This window comes from Schistocerca nitens, chromosome 5 (assembly GCF_023898315.1).
Source record: "Schistocerca nitens isolate TAMUIC-IGC-003100 chromosome 5, iqSchNite1.1, whole genome shotgun sequence".
NCBI classification, from domain to species: domain Eukaryota; kingdom Metazoa; phylum Arthropoda; class Insecta; order Orthoptera; family Acrididae; genus Schistocerca; species Schistocerca nitens.
This window is the reverse complement of record NC_064618.1, coordinates 142741493-142766277: the sequence shown is the minus strand read 5'-3', so window position 1 is coordinate 142766277 and position 24785 is coordinate 142741493. Positions and strand designations below refer to the sequence as shown.

The window sequence follows — 24785 nt, the reverse complement described above, 5'->3', positions numbered from 1 at the left end:
GGGGGGACGACGACACTTAAGCAGGCCGCCGTGTCACAACCGCTGTATTTACGCCAGAATTTTGGCACACTGTGGTCATTTGTCGGCAGGCACGCGCCGTGTTGTTATCGTGGATGGCTCAGACACAATAAAGACAGATGTGGAATGCGCGCTCCGGGAGGCTTAAGGATGCCGCGACAGTCGGTATACTACCTGCAGGAGATAAGGCACGCCGAACGACCGCACACATCTCCGCCGCCGGAATGCGTGGGTAGTCGTGTTCCACCTGTCCAACTCGGTCTTAGTGAGTCTCCAGGTAACCGAAATTAACTTGCTGAACGGAGTCGATTCCCCGTCGACAGTAATGGCGAAGAGCACGAAGTACCATCCAGTCACTGCACTGAAATTTCCCTCTATTTCTTCCCTTAACCCTTTTATATATACAGCATTGAAGGAAGGCCGAAGCATTTCATATCAAGACTGTCTACGTAAACAAAATCTTCAAACTAATACAATGGCGACGGAAATTCTACAGACAAATTTCTAAATCAACCGTCGTTCGCAACCTAATGGAATATACCAGGTAAAGCAAAAGTGGATACGACAAAAATGGATACCACGATGGATCAGCAAACTGCATTAAGTTCTTTGAGTAGTGCAACCTGTCAGCCATTCGACAAGTTTGAAGAAAACAGTGGTCAAGTTCCCATGAGACATAAAAAGCAACAGCATAGGAGACCATCAACTGACACGAATCATTAGCGAGTTGACGAGAAAATTCTTTAGATCTGGCGTGTGCTGTCTGCGCAGAACTGTGGCGTGATACGATACCAAAACCTCTGGGGCAGCGTGAAGTGGATATCTCGACAGATCGCACCCAGTTACAGGGGGAGAAGGGAGAAGTATGCTCTGGTCTGTTTGAAGCTTTTGAAGTCAATGCTCTTACTTCAAAGAATGAAATGGGGGCATCATAAGTTTAAGAATGTAGTTGTGATGAGGCAAATACGAAACTGCACACCTGATTTCTTTTCTCGAGTTCATCACTGAGGAATGTGCATCGGCTTTCAGTGGAGACACTTAGTAGTGCATCTATGTACAGGCAGTTAGGCAAAAACCGAGCACGGCTCACGGCACAGCTGTGAGTGGTGCGGGGCGGCCTTCTCGGAAGAGATTTATTCCGGAGCGCGGCCTCCAGACGCTTCCTGCGCGAATCCCGGTGAGTCTGAGGCCTCCCCCGGGCAGGCAATCAATGGTCGGCGCCTGGTCCACGGCCAAGACGCGCACCTTGTTTTCGGCTGCAAGTCTGCGACCTGGCAGACGCTCAGCCGCTGGGAAATAACTTGAGCCACCGGCGCTTATCTCACTGAGAGCCTGCCAAACAGCTGCTGACAGCCCACGCGCCGTGCCGCTAAGTCACACAGAACTTCAACCCGACGCTACGTCTCGGAATCGCAACGTCCTGTCAAATGGCAGCAGCTTCACCCTAGACGGAACCTTAGGCAATGGTAAGGTTCGAATTATTAAGAACCAGATAAAAATTCGTAATATATTTCGGAAATGGAAGAAGCACACCCGGGAAAATGAGTGAATCATTGGTGGCCGGTCATTCGTCAGTAAGTCACGGGCAACCGTATACAAACCTCAACACTAATAAATTGTGCCACCTTGTGAAGGGGGAGACTTGGGTAATTACATGCATATGCTTTCAGGGACAATTCTCTGAAGATACAATAACTAAACGAGACAAAAAGAAGGAACTTGAATTTAGACGACCATTTACCTGTTCAGTACTGCAGAAAAACAGAATTATACGTTTCAACTAAGATATGGATAATAAGTTAAATTTTGTTGGCTAGTGTTATTTTTTTATAACAATCAAATGCTTTGCTAGTAGTAATGAACATTTTTTCAAAAATATTTCATTACTTAGCTGCCAGGTACTTCGTAGTCAGCAGCATTTTGTTACAGATTTTGAAAGGCCGTTGCCTTGCTCTCTGCAAGATCCACCTCGTTTCTATGCCTCGATTTGCAATGACAACAGTCTGTAAACGAGTTACCGTGGCACGACGTGGAATAGTTCAGGGAGTCAGGAACCTGTGGAGAGCACGTTGCCGCCGTTAGTTTAACGGCTCCCTGAAAAGCCCTTCTCTGCGCTGGACCAGACGAGCGATGGAAAGAGTCAAAAGCAAAAGGAAAGAACTGAGCCGCTACGACCAATTTAACTGTAAATTATGGCTCCTGAAGTTTACTCCTTACACGCTTCAACGTTTGTTTATGCGTACAGCAATATGGCTTCCTCCTGGATGCTTTCAGAGCTTCTGGCCATTACTCAAATTTAGGAACCAAGTTGCCAGCTGTCGTAATAGTTGTCACGCTACTGAACGGAGCGCTCTAACAAAACAGATATTCGAAGAAAGGCGAGTAATGTAGGATCTTTCTCTGTGCAATAAATCTGACCCTGATATATTCAGTCGAGTGCCGTAACTTTAGAGAAATACTGTGTCGTAATACTTTCTAGAAAAAGAGAATGCAGTGCATTGACAGGTTGCCGATAAGCACTATATGCACGCCAAGTGTTGATGCGCCTAGCGTGAAGTCACATGCTGCACGTAGAAACAGTAATGTGTACCAACAAGTGATTCAGATTGTAGACAGATGGCGTACTACAAGAAGGTCGAGCAGTCGTCAATGTGACCGTTGAGTTGAATGTTACGTCAAACGCAGTTACGAGGATGGAAAGACGTGAGAGCAAGGACAAGCGTTCAAGTCATATACCGCAAAGTCAGCGTGTGAGTTAACTGAAAGGGGGCTGATTTATGGGTCCCGGAAATGGGTTTTCCATAGATTGGCATTTCGGCTCGTACATGATATATTACTACGATAATGATGTGTGTGCTTCTTTTATCGCCTATCCATTAAAGAAGTCTGAATCGAAAAGTCGGCTATGAAAGCGACAAAATATCGTGGACAAACAGTGAAAATTAGCTATGCTAAATACCGAAAAGTGGGGAAAGTTTGAACCGTTCTGTCGTTTTAATAATTTCTGTACTGCCGTGTACTGCTCCGTGGTATCAAGTTTATTTCGACGAGACGCATCCTTCTCGGCATCGCACAAACGGTAGTGTCGCTGGAAGAGCCGGCGGCACGAACGTGAATGACTGCACCGCCGCCGTTAACATTGCTGCCTACCACGGATCGCGGGGCAGTCGCTCGAGATGTGAGGTCCCGGATTTCATGCACTCGTGTATCAAGAGCAGAAGCCGACACGAAAAAGACGGCGCGCGGCCAGTTCCGAGAATCGGCATGCGGAGGAAGTGTACGGGAAGAAGCCCTAGCAAGCCTAGGCGAGGCGAGTGATCTGTAACGTCCTCTAATTGCTGCTAAGTGGCTGCATCCATCACGCCGGCGCGCCGGGTTCCGACGCAGCGTCCCGCCGAGTCGCGGCTGTACCAAAAACTACAGCACAGAATCCAGACCTGCAGCAGGACGCGAGGCCGGCTAGTGCTAAGCAGCAGGCAGGCCCTCAGCCACACATCTGCCGAGGTAAACTCCACCTGTATGTAATACATACCGTACAACAACCTCCCATCTCGCTCTCTTACCCTCCGGATTGTTTGCGGGCATGATGATTGTAGGTACCCCTCTGTAAATGATTGAATTCATCTAATTATATCATTCGCCATTACGCGGGACGTATATTGGGAGTACTACGTAGTAACAGATTCGTTCTGGGAGAGGCCATATCAGATTTAAAGAACAAAGCTCCGCGATGCATAATGTCTTTCTCATGGCGTCCTTCGCCGGACTTTTGATGACAGCTTCTAGGATGCTGTGGCGCTGACTGAACAAACCAGAGCAGTTCTCCTTTTGAGCCTTATCAAAAACTTGCTATAAACCGACTTGGAATTAAACAAGAATGGGTCGCTAAGAGTAAGTGGTCTCTTCCATGGGAGAATTGCACATCTGACGCCTATGGCTAGATTCACGAAGTTGCTGAACTTTATATCACCCTTCAAACTCCAATTAAATATCTGAAGGTTTTGACTGATGGCCGATAGTGTCGACAAAAGATGGACGGCCTCTTCATCTACGTACGTGCACTGTATTACAATACATTTATTCACATGAAAGTGTCAGTGTATCTTTGCACCAAATGCAACGTACCTGCAAAAATGGTTCAAATGGTTCTGAGCACTATGGGACGTAACATCTGTGGTCATCAGTCCCCTAGAACTTAGAACTACTTAAACCTAACTAACCTAAGGACATCACACACATCCATGCCCCAGGCAGGATTCGAACCTGCAACCGTAGCAGTCGCGCGGTTCCGGACTGCGCGCCTAGAACCGCTAGACCACCGCGGCCGGCCAACGTATCTGCAAATCTTTCTGCACTTTATAACCATTTTTAAGCGATGAGATCTCTCTGTATACTACTACGAACACGTCAGTGAGGTGGGCTACGTATGTTGTGGACACTAGCGACGGTATCACATTCCTTTGAGATGCACTGGTCATCACTGTCGTTTTTGACGGTATCTCCCCCTTAAGAACAACGAACTGCATATATGTTTCGGTACTATGTAAGAATTAAGTGATGCTGAGGAATTGTAACGAAGGAAGGAAGGGAAAAAAAAGCGAAAACAGGGCACCAACCTGACTGAGCTCCTCCAGTAACTGTAGCTGCCTGAAACTCATATACAAAGAAAACAAAAAAAGTTTCATCCGAAAGGTGCTTACAGAATAATGACAGGTGCTGTTTGGTCTCGACAAAAGTTACAGTGCGCGAGCGCAAAATATGCCCATAATTTTTGAATCACCACGCTAAGGAGCAAGAACGATGTCGTTGCAGCTCTCAGCTTAGCGCAAAAGACGACTGCAGAAAATCATTTGTTCTTTGAACCTTTGCGGCGGAATTGGTCGTCATTACGTGTGTACGACCCAGAAATAAAAGGGTGCACACAGAGGCGGCAGCAAAACAGCAAGTGGTCAGATAGCGCCGTCTTGCGGAAGTAACATTCGTTAACTGCCTTCGAATACCAGCCAGCAAAAGGAGCACATGAAGGATAAGTGACTGGTTTTTCCCCGTAGCCGAAACACACAGAACAGGTGAAGACGAGCGTCTTCCGCGAAGGCGCTCCGTGCGGTACCAGGCGCGCAAATGTGCGCCACAATGGAAACGGCGCCTTTCGCAAACACTCATGTAGACGCAATTAAAAAGGGACATTCTCGTCTGACGGCAACGTACTATCTAGTTAGGCAGAATGGATTTCTTGTACCTAGAAATTTAAAACACCCAGCAAAGCCGGGAAAGATCCTGGGATATTCGTTTCGTAGAACTTCCTGCAGTAATCGCCGGAGCTACGACGCAGGTAGTATAAGCAGCAGGGACCACCAAAGCTTCCGCAGACGCACAGATTTGGCTAATCTGGGTGGGCCCCCGCGGTTTCTATTTCGAACAGGTTTGGAGCGCTGTTTCGGGACGTGTGGAGCGCTGAACTCGTTGCTACAGGTGAGACCTGTGAGATACCGTGCTTACGAAAAAAGGTATATCACTGAAAGACATCGGCGGAAACGAAAGGTACGTTCAATGCATTTCAAGAAAGTGTGATGGATACTTTACTTTTCACGACAGCAATAAACGGAAAGGTAATTCACATTTTTAACTCTTGAAAGTGTTCGCATATTACGCCGGTGCGTAGCCTAGGCTAATGTCGTTAGAAAAACGGCTATAAAATTGAGGGTAGTATCCAAATGCGCTTGGTGCAAAACTCGTAAACGACAGGCACACGAAAAATATCGCGGATCACTTGCTGGAATCACATCCAAAAGCATCTCACGGGAGTGATTTAAGCTGGAATGGCCACAAAATGCAGCCTCGTGACAAGCGATTGGAAGACTAAAACTCATCGGTAGTATCTTAAGGAAGTGTAATTCGCCCACGCAGAATGTAGCTTACAGAACTCCAACTGGACCAAATGTTAAGTCTGGGACATTTGCGAATATGGATTAATTGAAGAGATAGAGCAAATTCAAAACATAATTACACACATTTGCTTACTCAGCGCGGGTGTATCATGGAAATCTTTAACAAATTCTCGTAGGAGACGGAACACGTACATTATGTAACCCTCCAACGACGCAGCGTACGATAGGTCTGCAGAAATGTAGCAACCAGTGGAGAGCCCCGACTTTTCGCTGGTAATTGGTACCAGAGACTGCCAGAGTAACGGGACGGGCATTGTCGTGCAGGTAGTGCCGGCGCTGACGTCACCGCGCGGGGCCCACACACTCGCAATGACCTACGGCAGGTTTCGCAACCCAGAGCAACGCCACCGGGCACATTTTTGTGCCGCGTGTCAACTGCATTCCTCACCGCGGATCGTAACTAGCCGTCGACGCTATGATTCAGCGGCCGCACGAAACTTTTCGACCGCGCAGCCTGGCAAAAGGACACGGGAAAACAGCAACAGGTGGCTGTGCGTGCGATACCGCGGGGCGCCGCCTGATGCGTTATCGACACACGCAGCGCGAACAAGCACTGCGTCTCATTACACGGCTTACGTGGAGAGCCGAACACCGTCCATCACTCTTGCGCCGAAGTTCTATCTTAACACCCACGCGTATATTTTGAGAACCACCATGAACTGGGTGAAATGAGCATTTCTTTTTTATTGTGCCATATGGTTGGTTTTGGGGAAGGAGACCAGACACAGAGGTCATCGGTCTCATCGGATTAGGGAAGGACGGGGAAGGAAGTTGGCCGTGCCCTTTTGAAAGGAACCATCCCGGCATTTGCCTGGAGCGATTTAGGGAAATCACGGAAAACCTAAATCAGGATGGCCGGACGCGGGATTGAACCGACGTCCTCCCGAATGCGAGTCCAGTGTCTAACCACTGCGCCACCTCGCTCGGTGTGCCATATAATAGGGAATCTACCTGTTCCATTTACAGACAGCATAAGAAGAAATTCTGCTTGTTCGTTCGAAAGACCTTTTATTACCCTGAACTGAATTTATTTTCTAGTTTACCCTCCGAACGCATGTTTAAGGATTTTTAAAAGTTTATTTTCACGAGATAATGCCCCAACTTCATATGAATGCCACATATTTCAATAGTGTGCTAATATGGAGCATACAAGCTTTTCGTCAGCTATTTATTTCGCACATAATCTGCAGTCTCGCATCAGTATACCTATGTGGTCCCTCAATTTGGGATTTCTACACATTTTGCCACTAAATATTCGTATGATTCGCCTGACTGTAGTAATGATACACAAATAGCTTACCGGTAATCAAATGTTTGACGTCTCATGCAGTATACAACTTTGCCTTTATCTACCTTCAGAGCTAGTTACTTTCTTTACAATGAATAGATATTCTGTCAGTATCTAGCATTACGAGCTTTTAATCGGCTAAAACGTCCTCATACGTTAAGTCACAGGTTGCAACTGAAGGTGTCCGTTATGCTGTAGTTTCGGAATCGTGGTATGACATGGCTACTGAAACAATAGACAACTAGAGGTTTTCGGATGACGTCTGCTCAGTGAAGCTTGAGATACGGCGTTCCACCCCAAGTATATAAGTAAGTTTTGCCGTCGACAACTTAATTAGAGTCGCACCACAGCTCACAGTGGACAAGAATGACGTAGGAAACCGGGCGTGGAGTTTTCCAATTAACAATGAATGCCTTCGCTTTAAGCGATTTAGGTAATCTAAGGAAAATCTAAAGCAGACAATCGAACACGGGTTTTAACACCAATTCTCGAACACGCGAGTCAACACAGTATGGTTACGACGTACAGAACATACTTATTGTTCGGGGGCGGTAGTTAACGATCAGAGTAAATTAATACATAATAACAGGAAATTAAAAGTTACCATATATCGAAAGTAATGAAAAAATCAAAAAAACAGCAGCCCGCACAAAATATGAAAAAATCGCTAAAACATACAAAATGCAACACTGGAAGATTAACAAAAAATTACTGTACGTTTGTATATAGTCGCCCAAAATTAAAGGGAAGTTTCAGGCCTTATCTCGCAGCAAAGATTCAGAATAATATAACGCGAGTCACCTAATCGTTTGACCCGAATCGTGAATAAACATTTTCAAAATGTTAGTTCTGTTCAAAAGCAAAAAGCGCTATCAAAAAGTATGTTTAAAATCACTGACAATCGTATCGTAGGTACGCACGAACGGCGCTGTACGACCAGAGGATTTGGTTACCGAACGTCAAAGTGGACTTACTACGTATCGCTAAGCTGGACGACGAGGATGACGGCGAAGAAGAAGAAGAAGGCGACAGTGACGACGAAGACGTCGACGGCGTGGAAGGCGGCGCCGGACGGCAAAGGAAGGAAGGCCGCGAGGGGTGGCGCGCCGGGCGCGGTACGGCGATAGCGCCTCTGGAAGGCGCGCGCCGGCTCGCCACCGTGCACGTGTACTGCGACTCGCGGACGGCGAACATGTCCTCCAGGCTGCAAGGCGTCACTTCCATCTCCCCACACAGAGGTGCAATAACACGAGAGGCGGACAACGGTGTCGGTCGGAGGACGACTGCTACGGCTCCTGCTGCGCGCTCGACTGACACTGAGCTATACCAACTGGTGTATATATACGCGCCTAGTACCTCTCGCTAGCTGGAACCACACACGTCATCACCAATTCACCACCGAGCTACGGGTGAGCGGAACTGCCAAGGGCCGGCCGGCGTCGGCACTTAAATAAAGTCCGCCGCATAGTAGTCACCGCAAGAAGGGTGTACGGACTATCCCACCTCGCGAACGCCCCTCCTCCCCCCCACCCTCGGCTATCCTCCCTCCCCTCCCACCCTCCTCGGCAGCGGTGTTGCAGTACGACAAAAGGCTGGGCCTTTCCGAGCGGTTAAGGTGAACACGTCCGATTAGCCAATAGGCTGTCCAGGTGAGTGTGCTGCGAGGGTGGGGTCTCGGTCATTCACAAGAAAAGCGTGCGCGGCGGGGGTCGGCCGTGAGGGTGTTGCGCGGCTCCAGCGCTGGCATCGGCGCTCCTGGCGGATGCGCACACGGCGCGAGCCGCCGCACGGCGCCCTCCCGCGCTGTCACTGAGCGCGGCCCGGTTCCGATGGTGCCCCCCACCACGGCGCCGACACGCGGGCCCCGGGCGGTGGAGGGGGCCCCGCGACAGAGGGAGGGGGCAGCCGGCGCGGTCGGGACCCCGCTGGCGTCATTCTCGCGGCAAACGCGCTGGCGAGCGGGTGCTCGCGAATCGGCGGTTCTGCATTCCCCCACACACACATACGCGCTTCGTCGCGGCGAGCACGCGGCCGCGATCATCTGTGTTACAGCATCCACGTTCCTCGCGAGTAGGCAACGGATTGTTTTGCGGCACTTATGGCAGGCTACGGCTCAATGCAAATTTACACGACGTGTGCTGTGTCGAATCGATCGTTTAATGTTAATTCGTTGTTACAGTTGACTGATTCGAAGACACGAGTACCGAGCACAGACTTTGGTGCCAAATATTAGTGTTTTGCTGTGTTACACTACGCATGTTTTTTACCTACTGGATCCGTCTTTAGAAGCAATTTGCTTTTTTACACTACCGATCTTTCCCATGCTCTTGAGCTACGTGAATTTGTGGTAAACGGTGTTCCAGAACCGATAACTGTGGCGTGAAAACGTCTGGACGGGTCAGTTTTATTTTGTGTTCTTCGATTCCAGTTTTCCATTTTTTAAAACACGCACTTCCCGTAACAGGAACGCACTTTCCCATGAATACATCTCTTTTAAGCAAATTGTTCCTGAAGATGTGGCCACAGTGGTCAAACTGCACATCGGCCCACGATAAAACACGTATCATTGCCACTGAACGCGATGTTTGCTTATACTTCCCAAGCTAATTCGTTACAGATATTTTGATGATACTCTATGCCCGATGAATCTCGGTTAACCCCCTGACGAAGGATTGGTGAGAGGGACCCAATTTAGCCACAAATGCCTTTCTTTTATTGCCTTAGACGGTTTCTGCAGCTGCACACGAACGGAGGCTATTTTTGCATTCATTATTTATTCAATGTCTTCTGCAAGTGTGTCCCGATGCTGCACTTTGTCAAATATTTACGCGCTGGACCAGCTGTTTATGATACACAATAACTTAAATAAATTACAAATCTGATGGGTTTACGAACCGTGTGATGTAATATTGAAAGTTGAATGTGTTCTAGTGACAACTGTTTTTTTTTATAAAAATTTGTACTAAAAAAACGAGAATTTTTTTAAAAAATCGCTAGTCTTTTTCTGTTTCTTCCAGTAACTAAAATCGATTTATAATAGAAATATTAGCTTTTTCATCGATTTAAGTCAGCTTTATACCATGAAAGGTGATGATATCTTTATGTAATAAATGTGGAAGTACCACTCTCAAGAACGATGTACCTGACCGATACTGGACATGCAAAAAAGAATTTTTAAAAACGAGTTGTCGCTGATAGCGGTTTTCTTCATACAGAAAAAAACAGCACACTACTTCGGCAAAAAATAAATAAAATAAAATAAAAACGCCATGAAGTGAACAGTGGATTATCCACCTAGGCCTATCCTCGCACTCGTTCAGTGTATACCATTTTTCGCATGCTAACTAGCAAATACAAGTCCAGTTCAGACTATGATAGTATCTGACTTGTGAATACCACGTAACTGAAAGCACTTATCTTGTAAACTACTTTGAAACTCTTGATACAGTTAAAATAGTGACCAGAATGCTCTACAGCTCACCTACTTCTTGTTAAGATATCTCATAAACATCAGTCTCATACTGCGTCTTGGATGGGGCTGTCACTTAGACCAGGAAAGCGAAAACCAATGACGGAACAGACGCCTACGTAAACTAAACAAGAATTGAAATATAAAGTTACGCTTTAGTGGCCGTTACAATGGCATTCCCCTGGGTCTCACGGCAGTACAGAGGGCGTTTGCACTGATTGACAACACCCAGTCACTATTGTCCAGTACCTTACTAAAATGGTTCTTAACTTTTCACACGCAGTCTTTTCACTACAAGGGCATGCTAGAACCGACACTGAGGCGAAAGTAAATAATCTGGGACAAGTCTTTCTTAACTGTTCGTATTTTTTCACCAAAGCAAAATTCAAGCACTGTCTTAAAATGCTGATGTATCAATTCAGTAAATTGTTATTGATAACTACCGCTTTTTAAACTCCAATACAATGGATTATAGTTCAGTATACTTCTTAATAAAAATAAAAGCCTTGAAGTGCAGAACATAGTTTCAATGGGAAACGCACGATAAATATATACGGAGCTTGTGAGATGATCGATTTCAAGGAAATGTGTTTACTTTTCTATCCAAAATTATTTTTTTCTATTTGTCTTCTAGCTCTATTTTATGTTATTTTAATTCTGTGTCTGTGAATGATCTTCAAAATCGAGAACTATGTATTTTAATGAGAAAGAGTACCCTGGTCCATTATTTCATGTTGTCAACAAATACTACGGAGACTGCTTTAGCTGTATGGTAAAACTAATATAACACCAAACGTTCCATTTTAAGAGTGGGATTCGTCTTTGTTTGACACCAAGTTATAGCAGCCTCCCTTAATCGTGTTAACTGTTTAGCGTTGCTCTTTATAGCGGATGAGGTCTCTACTGAGCGCCTTACTCTGAAGACACAATCTATTTGTCGACCTGAGCAGAAAAAGAATAAAATCAGTGGCCGACCACTAGGGCTAATGCAGACCGTTTTCCATTGATTCTCTGCTATTTTATGACACAAGGGAACATTCACACGTAGGGAGTACAGAGTCCTGCCAAATTTTTCTGAGCAGTGTAACTGACATCGTAACATACGAACTGCGCGTCTCGCTGTATGAAGGAGACACAAATCAGTGATGTCTCACTCTGTCTAGACCGGCAGTCGGCTGCAATCAAGAAGTACAACATTCAGCTAACAGTCACAGAAATAGTCAATCCACTTTCTTACGACGGACAACATTAATTTGAAAATTTTCCTCGAATGACAAAATCGCACTGTCACACAGAAAAGAAAAAAAAAAATAAATGAAATGAGCGTATGGCATTGTTGGCCGGGATGTACCAGTCGGGTTCGGCCGTCAAGTGCAAGTCTTACTTCAGTCGGCGTCACGTTTGGCGACTTGCGGCCGATGATGAGGATGAAATTACGATGAGGACAACAGAACACCCAGTTCCTGAGCGGGGAAAAATCTCCAACCTGGCCGGGGATCGAACCCGGGCCCAGTGCATGGGAGGCAGGCACGTTGGCATCCAGCTAAGCAGGCAGACTGTCGCACAAAAAATCAAATGGCTCTGAGCACTATGGGACTTAACATCTATGGTCATCAGTCCCCTAGAACTTAGAACTACTTAAACCTAACTAACCTAAGGACAGCACACAACACCCAGTCATCACGAGGCAGAGAAAATCCCTGACCCCGCCGGGAATCGAACCCGGGAACCCGGACGTGGGAAGCGAGAACGCTACCGCACGACCACGAGTTGCGGACAGACTGTCGCACAGAGTGTCATTGTAAATGAGCGCACGCTCAACAGTATACAAACAATTTAATTACTGCAACTCTTTTTCAGAGGTACGAACACGGCAGTTCCGGTACTGCATCTGATAGCTCGGCAATTGGGAACTATTACAAAATATATTTACATCTGTGTTTTGCAAGCCGCAGTGCTGTTTCTGCTGCATGGTGCATCAATTTAGCCCCCTCCACTCAACTTCCTGCTTCAGCCACGAATTGTGCGCGGGAAAAATTGACGGTACACGCTTGTATTATTAATTAATTCTACTTGTAATGGATGTCAGAGGAAGTAATACATCACTTGACTCATAGTGGACGGCATGCGTGTCATCAGCCAAGCCATTGGTAGACGCTATCGAACCAACGGCACAGACATGTCGAAAAGTACAGTCCTTCAGAGTTGAGTCTACCGAAGCTGGGCGAACATGAGCGGCCACGAAGACAAGTTGCTTCCTTGCTGACTCCATGGCCCCCTGTCTGCTACGCGCAGCAACGAATTTTTTTATCATCGACTGATTGAAAACAGCTGTCCGGCCAATTTATGAGGATTTTTCCTCAGTCTACGAACCTTGCCGAGTTGTATTAACCAAAGAGATAGAGAAGTTTCTACGAAGAGCGACGCGTTCCGTAACGGGATCGTTGGTCGGTGCGAGAGCATTACGGAGATACGAAAGTAGCTCTAGTGGAACCTCTACTAGAGAGGCATTGTGCATCGCGGAGGTTTATTGTTGAAATTTCGAAGGCTTATGTTACATATTACTTTCTCCCATACATCTCACGCGAAATGATCACAACGGGAAAATTAGAGAAATTATAGTGCACACTTAGGTTTATAGACAATCGTCCTCTCCACGTACCATTCGTGAGAGGAATGGGTATGGGGGACACTACACACCGTCGGGTCGTCTGCTGAGTATAGGTGCACATGCAGCAATTTGGTCTATATGATCTGAAATGTCACTGTATGTAATATCCCTTACCTGAGAGAAACAATACTATCCGTTTTCGTGATGAATCTACTTATTCTCGCTCTCTTTAAGTCCACCTTTTTTACAGATGGTTGCGGGACCTTGGCCCTTCAATGTAAAATATCGAATCAAAATATCTTCTGCCGTTTTCATTTCCAGCTGTTATTTTATCTGAGCTACCAGATTCAGCGCTATATTATGTCATCTTCACGCCTCCTGACAGATGTCAAGAAGAATCCCATCTCTGGTCGAGTCAAAATAGGTGGCAGCATTTAGTGACTGGTATCCGTAGATTTTTGACACTGTGATCCCTTCGGTCATCACTTGCCCCTATTATGATTGCACCAGAGGTGGGATTCTTCCCACCCGTCGGTCAGAGGGACTGAAGACGGCGGAATGTAGCGCTGAAACTGGTTGGTGAAATAAAATATCAACTGGAAATTTAGACAGCTGAAGGTGTTTTGATTCGACATTTTATACTCAGGGTCTTGTTTTCAAGTTTTTATTTAGCTGCCTTTAGCGCAGCACTGTCTTTTCCGTTTACACAAGAGAAGACGCTGTTTGGCCTAAGTCGCGCCATTTGTAACGCCCCGCACATTATCCGTATTCAGATCCTTTCGGCCTTTTCTGTGGATCCGATTTTCATCGACAGTGAATTTTATGGGGTTTGTGCATCGCTACTGATACAGAATTCGGTGAGAAGATTTTGCTGGTGAGGTACAAGTGGTATACTCAAACTTTGTTTCTGATTCATCCGGTTCCCCTCTTCGGGATATATCTGTCGCGAAAAATATGCATAGACGCAGCTGGTGCTCACGAAATGACGCCAGGCGTGTACTCGAGCACGGGTTGAGGGGGATCTAACACTACGTGGCCAGAGTTTCGGGAAGCGGGTGACTCGTCGGCTGTGCGGTACGGCGCTCGGCGCGGTAATTCCGCGGCCGCGCCACTATCAGAGTCGCGGAGAGGCGGGCCCATTCGGCGAACGGTGACACTGCCGGCAGCTGCAGGCCACGGCGCTCAGCTGGTCGCCGCAAGGCCAAGGACACGCAACGGCGCCGCCGCCGCCGCCGCTGGCGCCATGCCAGTGCCCAGCTGGCTGCCTGCCTGCCTACCGAAGGCGCCGTTTGTTTCCCTGCACAGCTCCACTTCACTGTCACCGGTGTAAAAAACGATAACAAGGTATCTTGCTGCACATTTGCAAACAGCATTACCCACGCGAACACGTCAAAACCGTGTCACCCCTGCACATGCACAAGTACTGGACCGGCGAACGCCTTCGTGCTTTTCCGGTAGCCATCGCCGCCAATCTAATACCAGTGATTGTGAGTGCACCAACGCATCCTAGCAGGCTTTCTGGTTACGTTCAACCAGTCGTGTGACCACTTTGACACTAACCGGTCCGGTACCATAAAGCCACATATTCGCTATGTTTACATGGGACTTCCAAAACCGGATTTCGTAAATCCATTTCATAGTACCACTTGTGATTGGTCATACAGGGTGTTCAAAAATTCCCGTTACAAACTTCTAGGATTTGTGGACGGTAATGTAAATATTTTGAATAGGAACACATGTCCGCAATTCAGACGTGTAACGCGCCCACGTCTGCTGAGGGAAAGAGAAATGTCTCCGAGTTGCTTCTCCTGGTATTCAATAAAAATGGTTCAAATGGCTCTGAGCACTATAGGACAACATCTGAGGTCATCAGTCCCCTAGAACTTAGAACTACTTAAACCTAACTGACCTAAGGACATCACACACATCCATGCCCGAGGCAGGATTCGAACCTGCGACCGTAGCGGTCGCGCGGTTCCAGACTGTAGCGCCTAGAACTGCTCGGTCACACTGGCCGGCTGGTATGCAATACGGATGAAAGGATGACATGTACTACGTCTTTTATGGAGCACTTCTTGTGGGGTCATATGCAAAGTTTAATTTACGAGATTCCTGTGGAGGCAGAGGAAGATCTGTTGGCACGAGTTCTGGCTGCTGTACTAGAAACTGAACAGGCACCAGTGGGATGGCGAGTGTGTACCACAACATGTTTCGTAGTTACAATGTCTGTAAAAATGCTGGTGATTGCCATATAGAGTCGCTGTTTAATTCATCAGTACTGTTCTGTATATACAGTATGCTGGGTTCTTTTTTGTTTCCAATAATGTAAACACGTAATGTTTACGTGTTAATACAAAAAAATGTGCTTACGTGATAAACAGACCTTTCGTTATGTTTTTGAGGATATGATCTGTACATGAAGAGAGATTTTTTGTTTCAAGAATATCACTAAATTAGGACACACAATATGGCTGATTCAGTGTCACTACGACAGTAATACAGCACATGTACAAGAAAAATAAAAATACAATGGCGCGTCTGGCTAGAAATTTTAATATGTTAATTATACACTCCTGGAAATGGAAAAAAGAACACATTGACACCGACGTGTCAGACCCACCATACTTGCTCCGGACACTGCGAGAGGGCTGTACAAGCAATGATCACACGCACGGCACAGCGGACACACCAGGAACCGCGGTGTTGGCCGTCGAATGGCGCTAGCTGCGCAGCATTTGTGCACCGCCGCCGTCAGTGTCAGCCAGTTTGCCGTGGCATACGGAGCTCCATCGCAGTCTTTAACACTGGTAGCATGCCGCGACAGCGTGGACGTGAACCGTATGTGCAGTTGACGGACTTTGAGCGAGGGCGTATAGTGGGCATGCGGGAGGCCGGGTGGACGTACCGCCGAATTGCTCAACACGTGGGGCGTGAGGTCTCCACAGTACATCGATGTTGTCGCCAGTGGTCGGCGGAAGGTGCACGTGCCCGTCGACCTGGGACCGGACCGCAGCGACGCACGGATGCACGCCAAGACCGTAGGATCCTACGCAGTGCCGTAGGGGACCGTACCGCCACTTCCCAGCAAATTAGGGACACTGTTGCTCCTGGGGTATTGGCGAGGACCATTCGCAACCGTCTCCATGAAGCTGGGCTACGGTCCCGCACACCGTTAGGCCGTCTTCCGCTCACGCCCCAACATCGTGCAGCCCGCCTCCAGTGGTGTCGCGACAGGCGTGAATGGAGGGACGAATGGAGACGTGTCGTCTTCAGCGATGAGAGTCGCTTCTGCCTTGGTGCCAATGATGGTCGTATGCGTGTTTGGCGCCGTGCAGGTGAGCGCCACAATCAGGACTGCATACGACCGAGGCACACAGGGCCAACACCCGGCATCATGGTGTGGGGAGCGATCTCCTACACTGGCCGTACACCACTGGTGATCGTCGAGGGGACACTGAATAGTGCACGGTACATCCAAGTCGTCATCGAACCCATCGTTCTACCATTCCTAGACCGGCAAGGGAACTTGCTGTTCCAACAGGACAATGCACGTCCGCATGTATCCCGTGCCACCCAACGTGCTCTAGAAGGTGTAAGTCAACTACCCTGGCCAGCAAGATCTCCGGATCTGTCCCCCATTGAGCATGTTTGGGACTGGATGAAGCGTCGTCTCACGCGGTCTGCACGTCCAGCACGAACGCTGATCCAACTGAGGCGCCAGGTGGAAATGGCATGGCAAGCCGTTCCACAGGACTACATCCAGCATCTCTACGATCGTCTCCATGGGAGAATAGCAGCCTGCATTGCTGCGAAAGGTGGATATACACTGTACTAGTGCCGACATTGTGCATGCTCTGTTGCCTGTGTCTATGTGCCTGTGGTTCTGTCAGTGTGATCATGTGATGTATCTGACCCCAGGAATGTGTCAATAAAGTTTCCCCTTCCTGGGACAATGAATTCACGGTGTTCTTATTTCCATTTCCAGGAGTGTATGACTTCGTTGTTGTCGATATTCATTGTGTTTCCTGGACGTGCTGTAATGTTTCGTTTTCGGGCCTTGTCGAAACGAATTTAGTCACCAAGACCAGCGTGTCGGCCTTAGGAGGTTTATGTTTCGGTCGCAGTTCGAAACTCATGAGGCGGTTTTCCCCTAACATGTAGGTTAGACTACCGATTGTGACTGAGTGAACTCAGTAGCAGGCTGGGCTAGTATTAGGGGCTTGTGTCTTTTCCGGAACGACAGAGGCTTCCAGTGAATTTTAAGAGGTAAGACATGTACTAGAGAGCCAGCTTTCAGGCAGCACTCTGCAGAGAAAGGCGTTGGTGGAAGAAATGAGTAAGAATCAACGATAATGCCCGCATTGGAGAGAAACAACCAAACTTCATATACCTTGACGCAGACTGACTGAAAATGTCGAATTATTGAACATTCGGGGAGTTTCCAGAATGAATTTTAGCTATGGGGCGGAGTGTGCGCTGATACGAAACTTCCTGGAAGATTGACACTGTAGCTCTTGCTTCGCGCAGTTATCAAGATGAAAATGGCGCCTACGAATTGTATATTTATAATAAAGGATGACAGTTTCTCGAAAGAATGGAATTGTGTACATGTGTCGGGAAGACCACATAGCACCACTAAAATCACAAACATGCAATGTGATAGCAACACATGAGCTATACGTAGTACCAGGAATCTTAGTGCATTGTCTACGACCCTTTTTCTGTCAACACGATTCGCCCAACGACCTCACCCCTACTACATATGCAGCCACGCCATCGCTAAAGCGTGGCAGGTAGAGAACTGCGAAGAGCTCTGCGTTGCGAGTATTGTTCTGTGAATCATCTTCACAACATAGGATTTAAGATGACCTATATTCACGAGTCGTAAATCTGGAAAGCTTCACGGTATAGATCCTTGGTTTCCGAAACAAGGCTAGGTGTTGTGAAGGGGCACTGTCACTGATATCTTAGTCTGAGTCCGGATCCCTGAAGAATCTGTAGCCTCTAGTAGCTCTTTCTTTACCTTTGGCTCTGAGCACTATGGGACTCAACTTCTGAGGTCATTAGTCCCCTGGAACTTAGAACTAGTTAAACCTAACTAACCTAAGGACATCACAAACATCCATGCCCGAGGCAGGATTCGAACCTGCGACCGTAGCGGTCTTGCGGTTCCAGACCGCAGCGCCTTTAACCGCACGGCCACTTCGGCCGGCCTTCTTTACCTTTATCCTGCATAAATATGGTATGGCTCGATGCACTCATTGTTAAACTCAAATTTACCTCGCATAGAAACCGTGTACCCAAATAAAGAACATGCTCGCAAATCGTGTTATCGATGACGGCATTAGACATAGCGTAAGCCAGTCATTCAGAGTAAGCAGAAAGATAGTCCAAAGTCTTTCTTTACTGGCTTCAGTACTCTTTTCTTTGTACATTCATTAACTTGCCTAGCCCCACTACCGTCAATGCTAGCGACGTTAAATAGCAGCTCAAATTAACCCTGCCTCGGGCATGGCTGTGTGTGATGTCTTTAGGTTAGTTAGGTTTAAGTAGTCCTAAGTCTAGGGGACTGATGACCTCAGATGTTAAGTCCCATAGTGATTAGAGCCTTTTGAACCATTTGCATCAAATTAAACGATTAAGAAAAGAGAGAACTTCTTTTTTAATGATCTACAACCCTTGAATTTATAGCAGAAGAAGTGGAGGTTTTTAGTTCAAATCAGTCCTATCTACACAGCATTTGAGTACTAAGAGGAACAAAGCAACAACATAATGAGACCTCTTATTATTAGAAAGCACTATTACATCATTCACACTGAATAATTGACTATAAATTTGGTTCGCTCTGTTACCGTAAAACGAAGTAGAATATCACTAGCAGAAACTCAACACACACAGCAATATTGTGAAGAATCTGTAGCTAGTATCTCTTGGGGAGTGGTGGACTTATCTCTTCTCTGACATATAGTCCTAGACGGTGTTGCCCTAGTCAGCTTATGTCAAGGAATTCTATTCGGAAAGATAGGAGGGAAGAATGGTGGCAGATATGAAACTTTGTCACTTAACTATCAGACCAGTCAGCTAAACAACAGGCAACATGTTTGAAGAGGAGTGTGCAGACAGTCTTGCATTGACTGAGGACAGGTCACATTGGATATAAAGCCCTAATGAATAAATGTGATCTCCTCAACTCTCCCTCTTGTGATTGCGGATCTAGTACACAGACTGTAGGACATTTGCTCAAAATGAATGCCCAAAGCGGAAGTATCCTGGAATATTCCTACACATGCCAGATGCCAAATCTTCTGTGCACTTTTGTTTTATTTTGTACATGCCTGAGTCCTGCCAATGAAATAAATAAAATCACATACAAAATACCCCGTATAGCACAAGTCAGTAAATTCCTTTTGTCCAGATCAGGTATGTGAAGGACGCAAATACGGAACTCTCACAATCGTGAAGCAAAGCTTCGACAGGCTAGAATCAGTAAACAGTACACGTGCTTTTTTCTACTATGTTTCTATGGGGTCGCGAAAGAAACCGCTTCTTCCATCGTTTAGGTTTTCCAGTCGACGCGCAACGCAATAAGGCCATGGTCAGTAACAATGTACTGGCCCAACCGAACCAAATTGCTAAATCTGTATACTCTTGAAAATGTTTTAAGGAGGACGGCGGGTCTCGCTTTGACCCGCAGGATTAAATTGTTGATTCTTGTAGACCACCGATTTTCGGCCTGGAGCTCATCTGACTGTATCCAGATAAGCTCCATATCTGACCACAGCACTTGAAATTATGCAATGTTAGTAATTTCCACTCAATCTATTAGAGCCACGAAAGTCCTCAGGATGTCTAAAATAAAAATGAGGAGGTAACAGCCAAAAACTACAAGACAAAAACTTTAACAAATCGAACACTTCATTTTTCACATAAACAATAGGGCTAATTTACATTCCAATAAACATAAAGGAGTCCGTTCCCTTGACTAACATCTCCCAACTACCTACTAGTTCGACAACCTCGCGCAAGGTTGCCACGGACAAACACCGACAATTAGTCTAAGACATAATGGAGACTCTACAAACACCCATTCCACATTATCCATATTCCTAGAGAAACGAAACAGCGATATAACGTTAGCTCTACACACACAGCCTACAACTATCAACAAAACTCTTGAAACTTCCTGGCAGATTAAAACTGTGTGCCGGACCGAGATTCGAACTCGGGACCTTTGCCTTTCGCGGGCAAGTGCTCTACCGACTGAGCTACCCAAGCACGACTCACGCCCCGTCCTCACAGCTTTACTTCTGCAAGTATCTCGTCTCCTACCTTCCAAACTTTACAGAAGCTCTCCTGCGAACCTTCATATCAGCGCACACTCCGCTGCAGAGTGAAAATCTCATTCTGGAAACATCTCCCAGGCTGTGGCTAAGCCATGTCTCCGCAAAATCCTTTCTTTCAGGAGTGCTAGTTCTCCAGGTTCTCCAGGTTCTCCAGTCCCGAGTTCTAGTCTCGGTCCGGCACACAGTTTTAATCTGCCAGGAAGTTTCATATCAGCGCACACACCGCTGCAGAGCGAAAATCTCATTCTGGAAACAAAACTCTTGTCTTGAGAAAATGAAAAACTGACGACAACGTTAAACTCTGTTACACATACTACAGGTTTCTAAAACCTTTATGCTAACCTAACCGAAATCTTATTTCCAAAAAAAACTGCGGAAAGCTTCAGTAAATCACTTTCACCCAGTCAGTATTCAAGATGAGGATTAGTTCGCTTCTGGCTCACTGCCAAACATTCCCATCGATTCTGCCCCGCCCGTTCCCCTCCAGCGTTATTTGCTCTTCTTTGCGGGATGCTTTCTCTTGGCAAGGTACCTTCTTGCTCTTGTTATAAAAGTTTGTTCCAAAGATTCATAAATGATATATTTCAAACGTAACAACAATCGGAGCCCAGGAGACGCGTTGTCATGAATTGTCATACACCAGCGGATAACTTCACAACAGCTCTAGAGTTTAATTCTATACACTCATTGCAAACATATGAACATTTAACCCCAACGGCGACAAAACACAACACAGACCATCAAAGACACAAACCTTAATTATTAAAGAATTCTTTTATATCTGTTCATGACGTTAAGGCTGCGGAACAATTCCAGAAAAATGTTTTTGCTGTCAGTTTAAAGCTTCGCATACAGATGTCTCAACGTTTCAAGTCAGAATGTTGCGATCCAAAGAACGCTTAACCTTATTCTAAATTTCTTGACGTTAAATAATACTGTGTCTGATGTTGCTCAATGTGAGAAATCAGCAGCTGCAGTGACCACGTAAAATACAGTACTTCTTTACAAAAGGTGACAATCAGAAAAGTCTATACTCAACTAACTGTGTGAATGTAACTGAACGTTGGACATCATCGTCCGTAACGCTATACATAGAGACGAACTTGTCAATGAGAAAACGGATTTTAGCGACTCAGTTGTTTGCCAAGTTTAACACACTATTAGTGTAGGCAGGTTAATATAAATCATGGTTGTGAAACTTAGCGGAGACTCACCAGATGCATGCAGAAGACTACAGAGATGAGAAGTGTCGCGCTTCCTTTCTCACAATGGCGTAAGAGGTTTTATGAAGGCAAGGACTTTGTGGAAGATGACGAGGAAAACATAGCAAAAGTTCTAGAAGCAAGACAGCAGGCAGGATATTAAGTGTTCATCGTATTACTGAAATGTTTCGATTGGTAGTGAAGGTGTTCGACGTATTTTACCAAACGAGTTAAACAAGAGGTAAGTGCGCGAAAATGGAGCAGAAAAAATTGTGTGATGAATATGGGGGAAAACAAGTTTATTCTTATATTTTGGAAGCGTTGGAGAAGTAGCAGAATTGTTTATTAAGTCTTATTATTCATTAATAAGATTTGTATCTTTACGTGTGATCCTTAAACCGAACCTCAATCCACGCAACGAAAGTCATCACCTCCCCCATGAACCAAGTACATACGTTCAAAGAAATGCTTTTTTGTTTCTTTCGAGATCCAATGAATTTATGTGGCAGAATGAAGCCCCTGCGGTTAAACAGCTGATTTAAACGTTATAACGTAATTCTGGAACAATTTTCAGGAAGTGTACGTAAGAAGAGCCCTCAACTTCCGAAAACCGGACAGATTTTGTTTCAAAGCAATGCGCTCACACATACTGGTTTATCTGTGAAACAATTTTTAGTCGACAATAAGTTCGCGCTAGAAGGTAATCATTTTGCGAAAGAGGTAAAAACAAAAACAACATATCTTTGGGACAGCCTCCGTGAAAGCGACATGCAAAAATGTTTCCATAGTGGAAGGAACAAGAACAGTGTTCGAAGTCAATTAAAGCCTTTTTGGAGAAGACCAAATCCATCTGAAAATTTTTGCTAAGTACAGACAGAGTGTCAGTCGTTTTTGCGTCACTTACATAAATACATTTGAACAGCAGCGCAGTTTAAATGTGATGGACAAAAATGTAATGATACCCGCCTCGAGTATGGCAAGCTGCATTCTACCACCTAGGGCCTTATCCAATGGCGCATACAAAAATCACCGATTAAGAACCGATCCATTCACACGCTCATCATTATGCGACGAAGAGAATACACAATGTTTACACCTGCAAAGAGAGTACGACATGCTATGTTCCCACAATATAAGCACTGTGTGGCACAAACATGCTTCTACTTGTGGTCCGTGGTCTAATAATAAAAGGATAGCGTCAAAACGACGTGCACTAATCAAGTAAGTTTAAGTTGCAATACGAAGTGCTTTATACGAGAACTACCACATACATCACTCCTTGAGATGCGAATGTCTCGCTAGCACTCACATGGGCTGGAAGCATGGCACCGTGGAAGTAGGAGAACTTACAACAGAAACTATTTATTTGGATATATTCAAGCCCTTGTCTTGCCCTACAATTCGTGCCCTCTGTGGCTCCGCCCGTCATCCGTTATTTTGCTTTCACGGTAACAGAATTCCTTCACTTTCATGTTAGCCTCATTTCTGCTTCTTTTAATTACTCTCGTCTTTATTTGGTTTATTCTCACTTTATATTCTGCAGTTATTACAGTGTTTATTCCATCCAAAAGGTCCTGTAATCCTTTCTCACCTCCACTGGAGATAGCAATGTTATCATCGAATCTTATCACTGATATACTTTCACTGCGAAGTTTCATGCGAATCCTGAAATATTCTTTTACTTCCGTTAGTGCTTCTTTGATCTACAGGTTGCATAGTAGGTGTGAAAGAAAGCATCCGTGCCCCACGCGCCCCTTCAATTCGAGCACTTCGCCGTTCTTTTTCCATTTTTGCTGTTCCCTCTCTCTTGCTTCTTGTACGTATTGTGTATTACCCATCTTTCCCTAAAGCGTACATCAATTTTTCAAAGAATGTCAAAATATTACACCACTTTATTTTGCGAAACGTTTTTCCTAGATCGATATATCCTATGAGAGTCTTGATTTTTCAAATGGCTTGCCCTTCCTTATCGAACGACTGGTAGTAACATTATCAATCGTTTAATTTTACTGGGTAGCAAAGTAACCCAGTGGAAACGAGAGGGAGGTCAACACGCGTGCCTGCTGGAGCCCCACCCTGTGCAGTGCGGAAATTCCAGTGCATTCTTACTGCGCGGCGGCTGCAGGCTACGTGATATGATAGAGCGTTCACAAACTAATAAACACTCCGCATCAAAATAAGGAAAGCGTTTTAGCAAGGACACCAAAAAGAGAAGGGCGGGATTCCCCCAGCAGCAGGTCAGCGACGGCTTCGTCCGCTCACGACAAGCTCCTTATTAAATTTATAGACCCTTTTCCAGCCTTGAGCGACACAGCAGCATAATGTGATTTTCCCCACATTCTCTGGACAATCGCGCCAAGAAGGTCGTACTTCATTTATATGTTTACCTTTTTGGCTGAAATGTCTCTGGATACGTCCGCCTAGAGACATGCTCTTAACGGCGGCATATTTAAATAATTTTGCATAAGAAAAGTCGTCGGGCCACCTGAGGACAGAATACAGGCTACCGCCACTTACTTTGTAGCAGCGGAAATCGCGAAACCGAGTTTAATAATAACGAATCAGAATTACTATCCGACAAGGGAAGCAGTAACTTCGGCCAACGGAACAGGACCGGCGTGTATTCGTCTGAGAAAAAGAGAGACGTACATGGGAATCAGGTATGTTTTGGTATTGTTACAAGTGAACCACTGCCCGTCTCTCCTCGAGTAAACGATTAGAGAAGCAGCTTCCAAGTCGATGCTAGAATCAAGCCGCTCACAAAGCTTCCCCGTACTATACATACAATCAGTTTCAAAATGATATCACGTTCTACATCTATGATGCTGGCACAGTTCCTACCAAACGTTTGTATCATCTGGGAAGTGGAGCGCAGTTATCAACCTACTCTATAATAACACAAGTAT

The 24785-nt window shown here is 45.9% G+C and overlaps 1 protein-coding gene across 4 annotated transcripts in view; it reads right to left on the bottom strand.

Annotated features, from left to right (window-relative positions):
* Nucleotides 1-24785, bottom strand: part of LOC126259836 (uncharacterized) — a 1293238-nt gene that overhangs the window by 49342 nt on the left and 1219111 nt on the right. The window contains exon 1 of one of the 4 annotated variants that reach the window (XM_049956885.1): nucleotides 8229-8618. The exons of 2 other annotated variants lie outside the window; for them this stretch is intronic. In XM_049956885.1, coding sequence (XP_049812842.1) covers nucleotides 8229-8478 — 250 coding nt within the window. In that variant the 5' untranslated portion in view covers nucleotides 8479-8618. Of the gene's footprint in view, nucleotides 1-8228; nucleotides 8619-24785 lie in introns of those variants that run through there. One more of the 4 variants, XM_049956886.1, reaches the window with a different exon arrangement.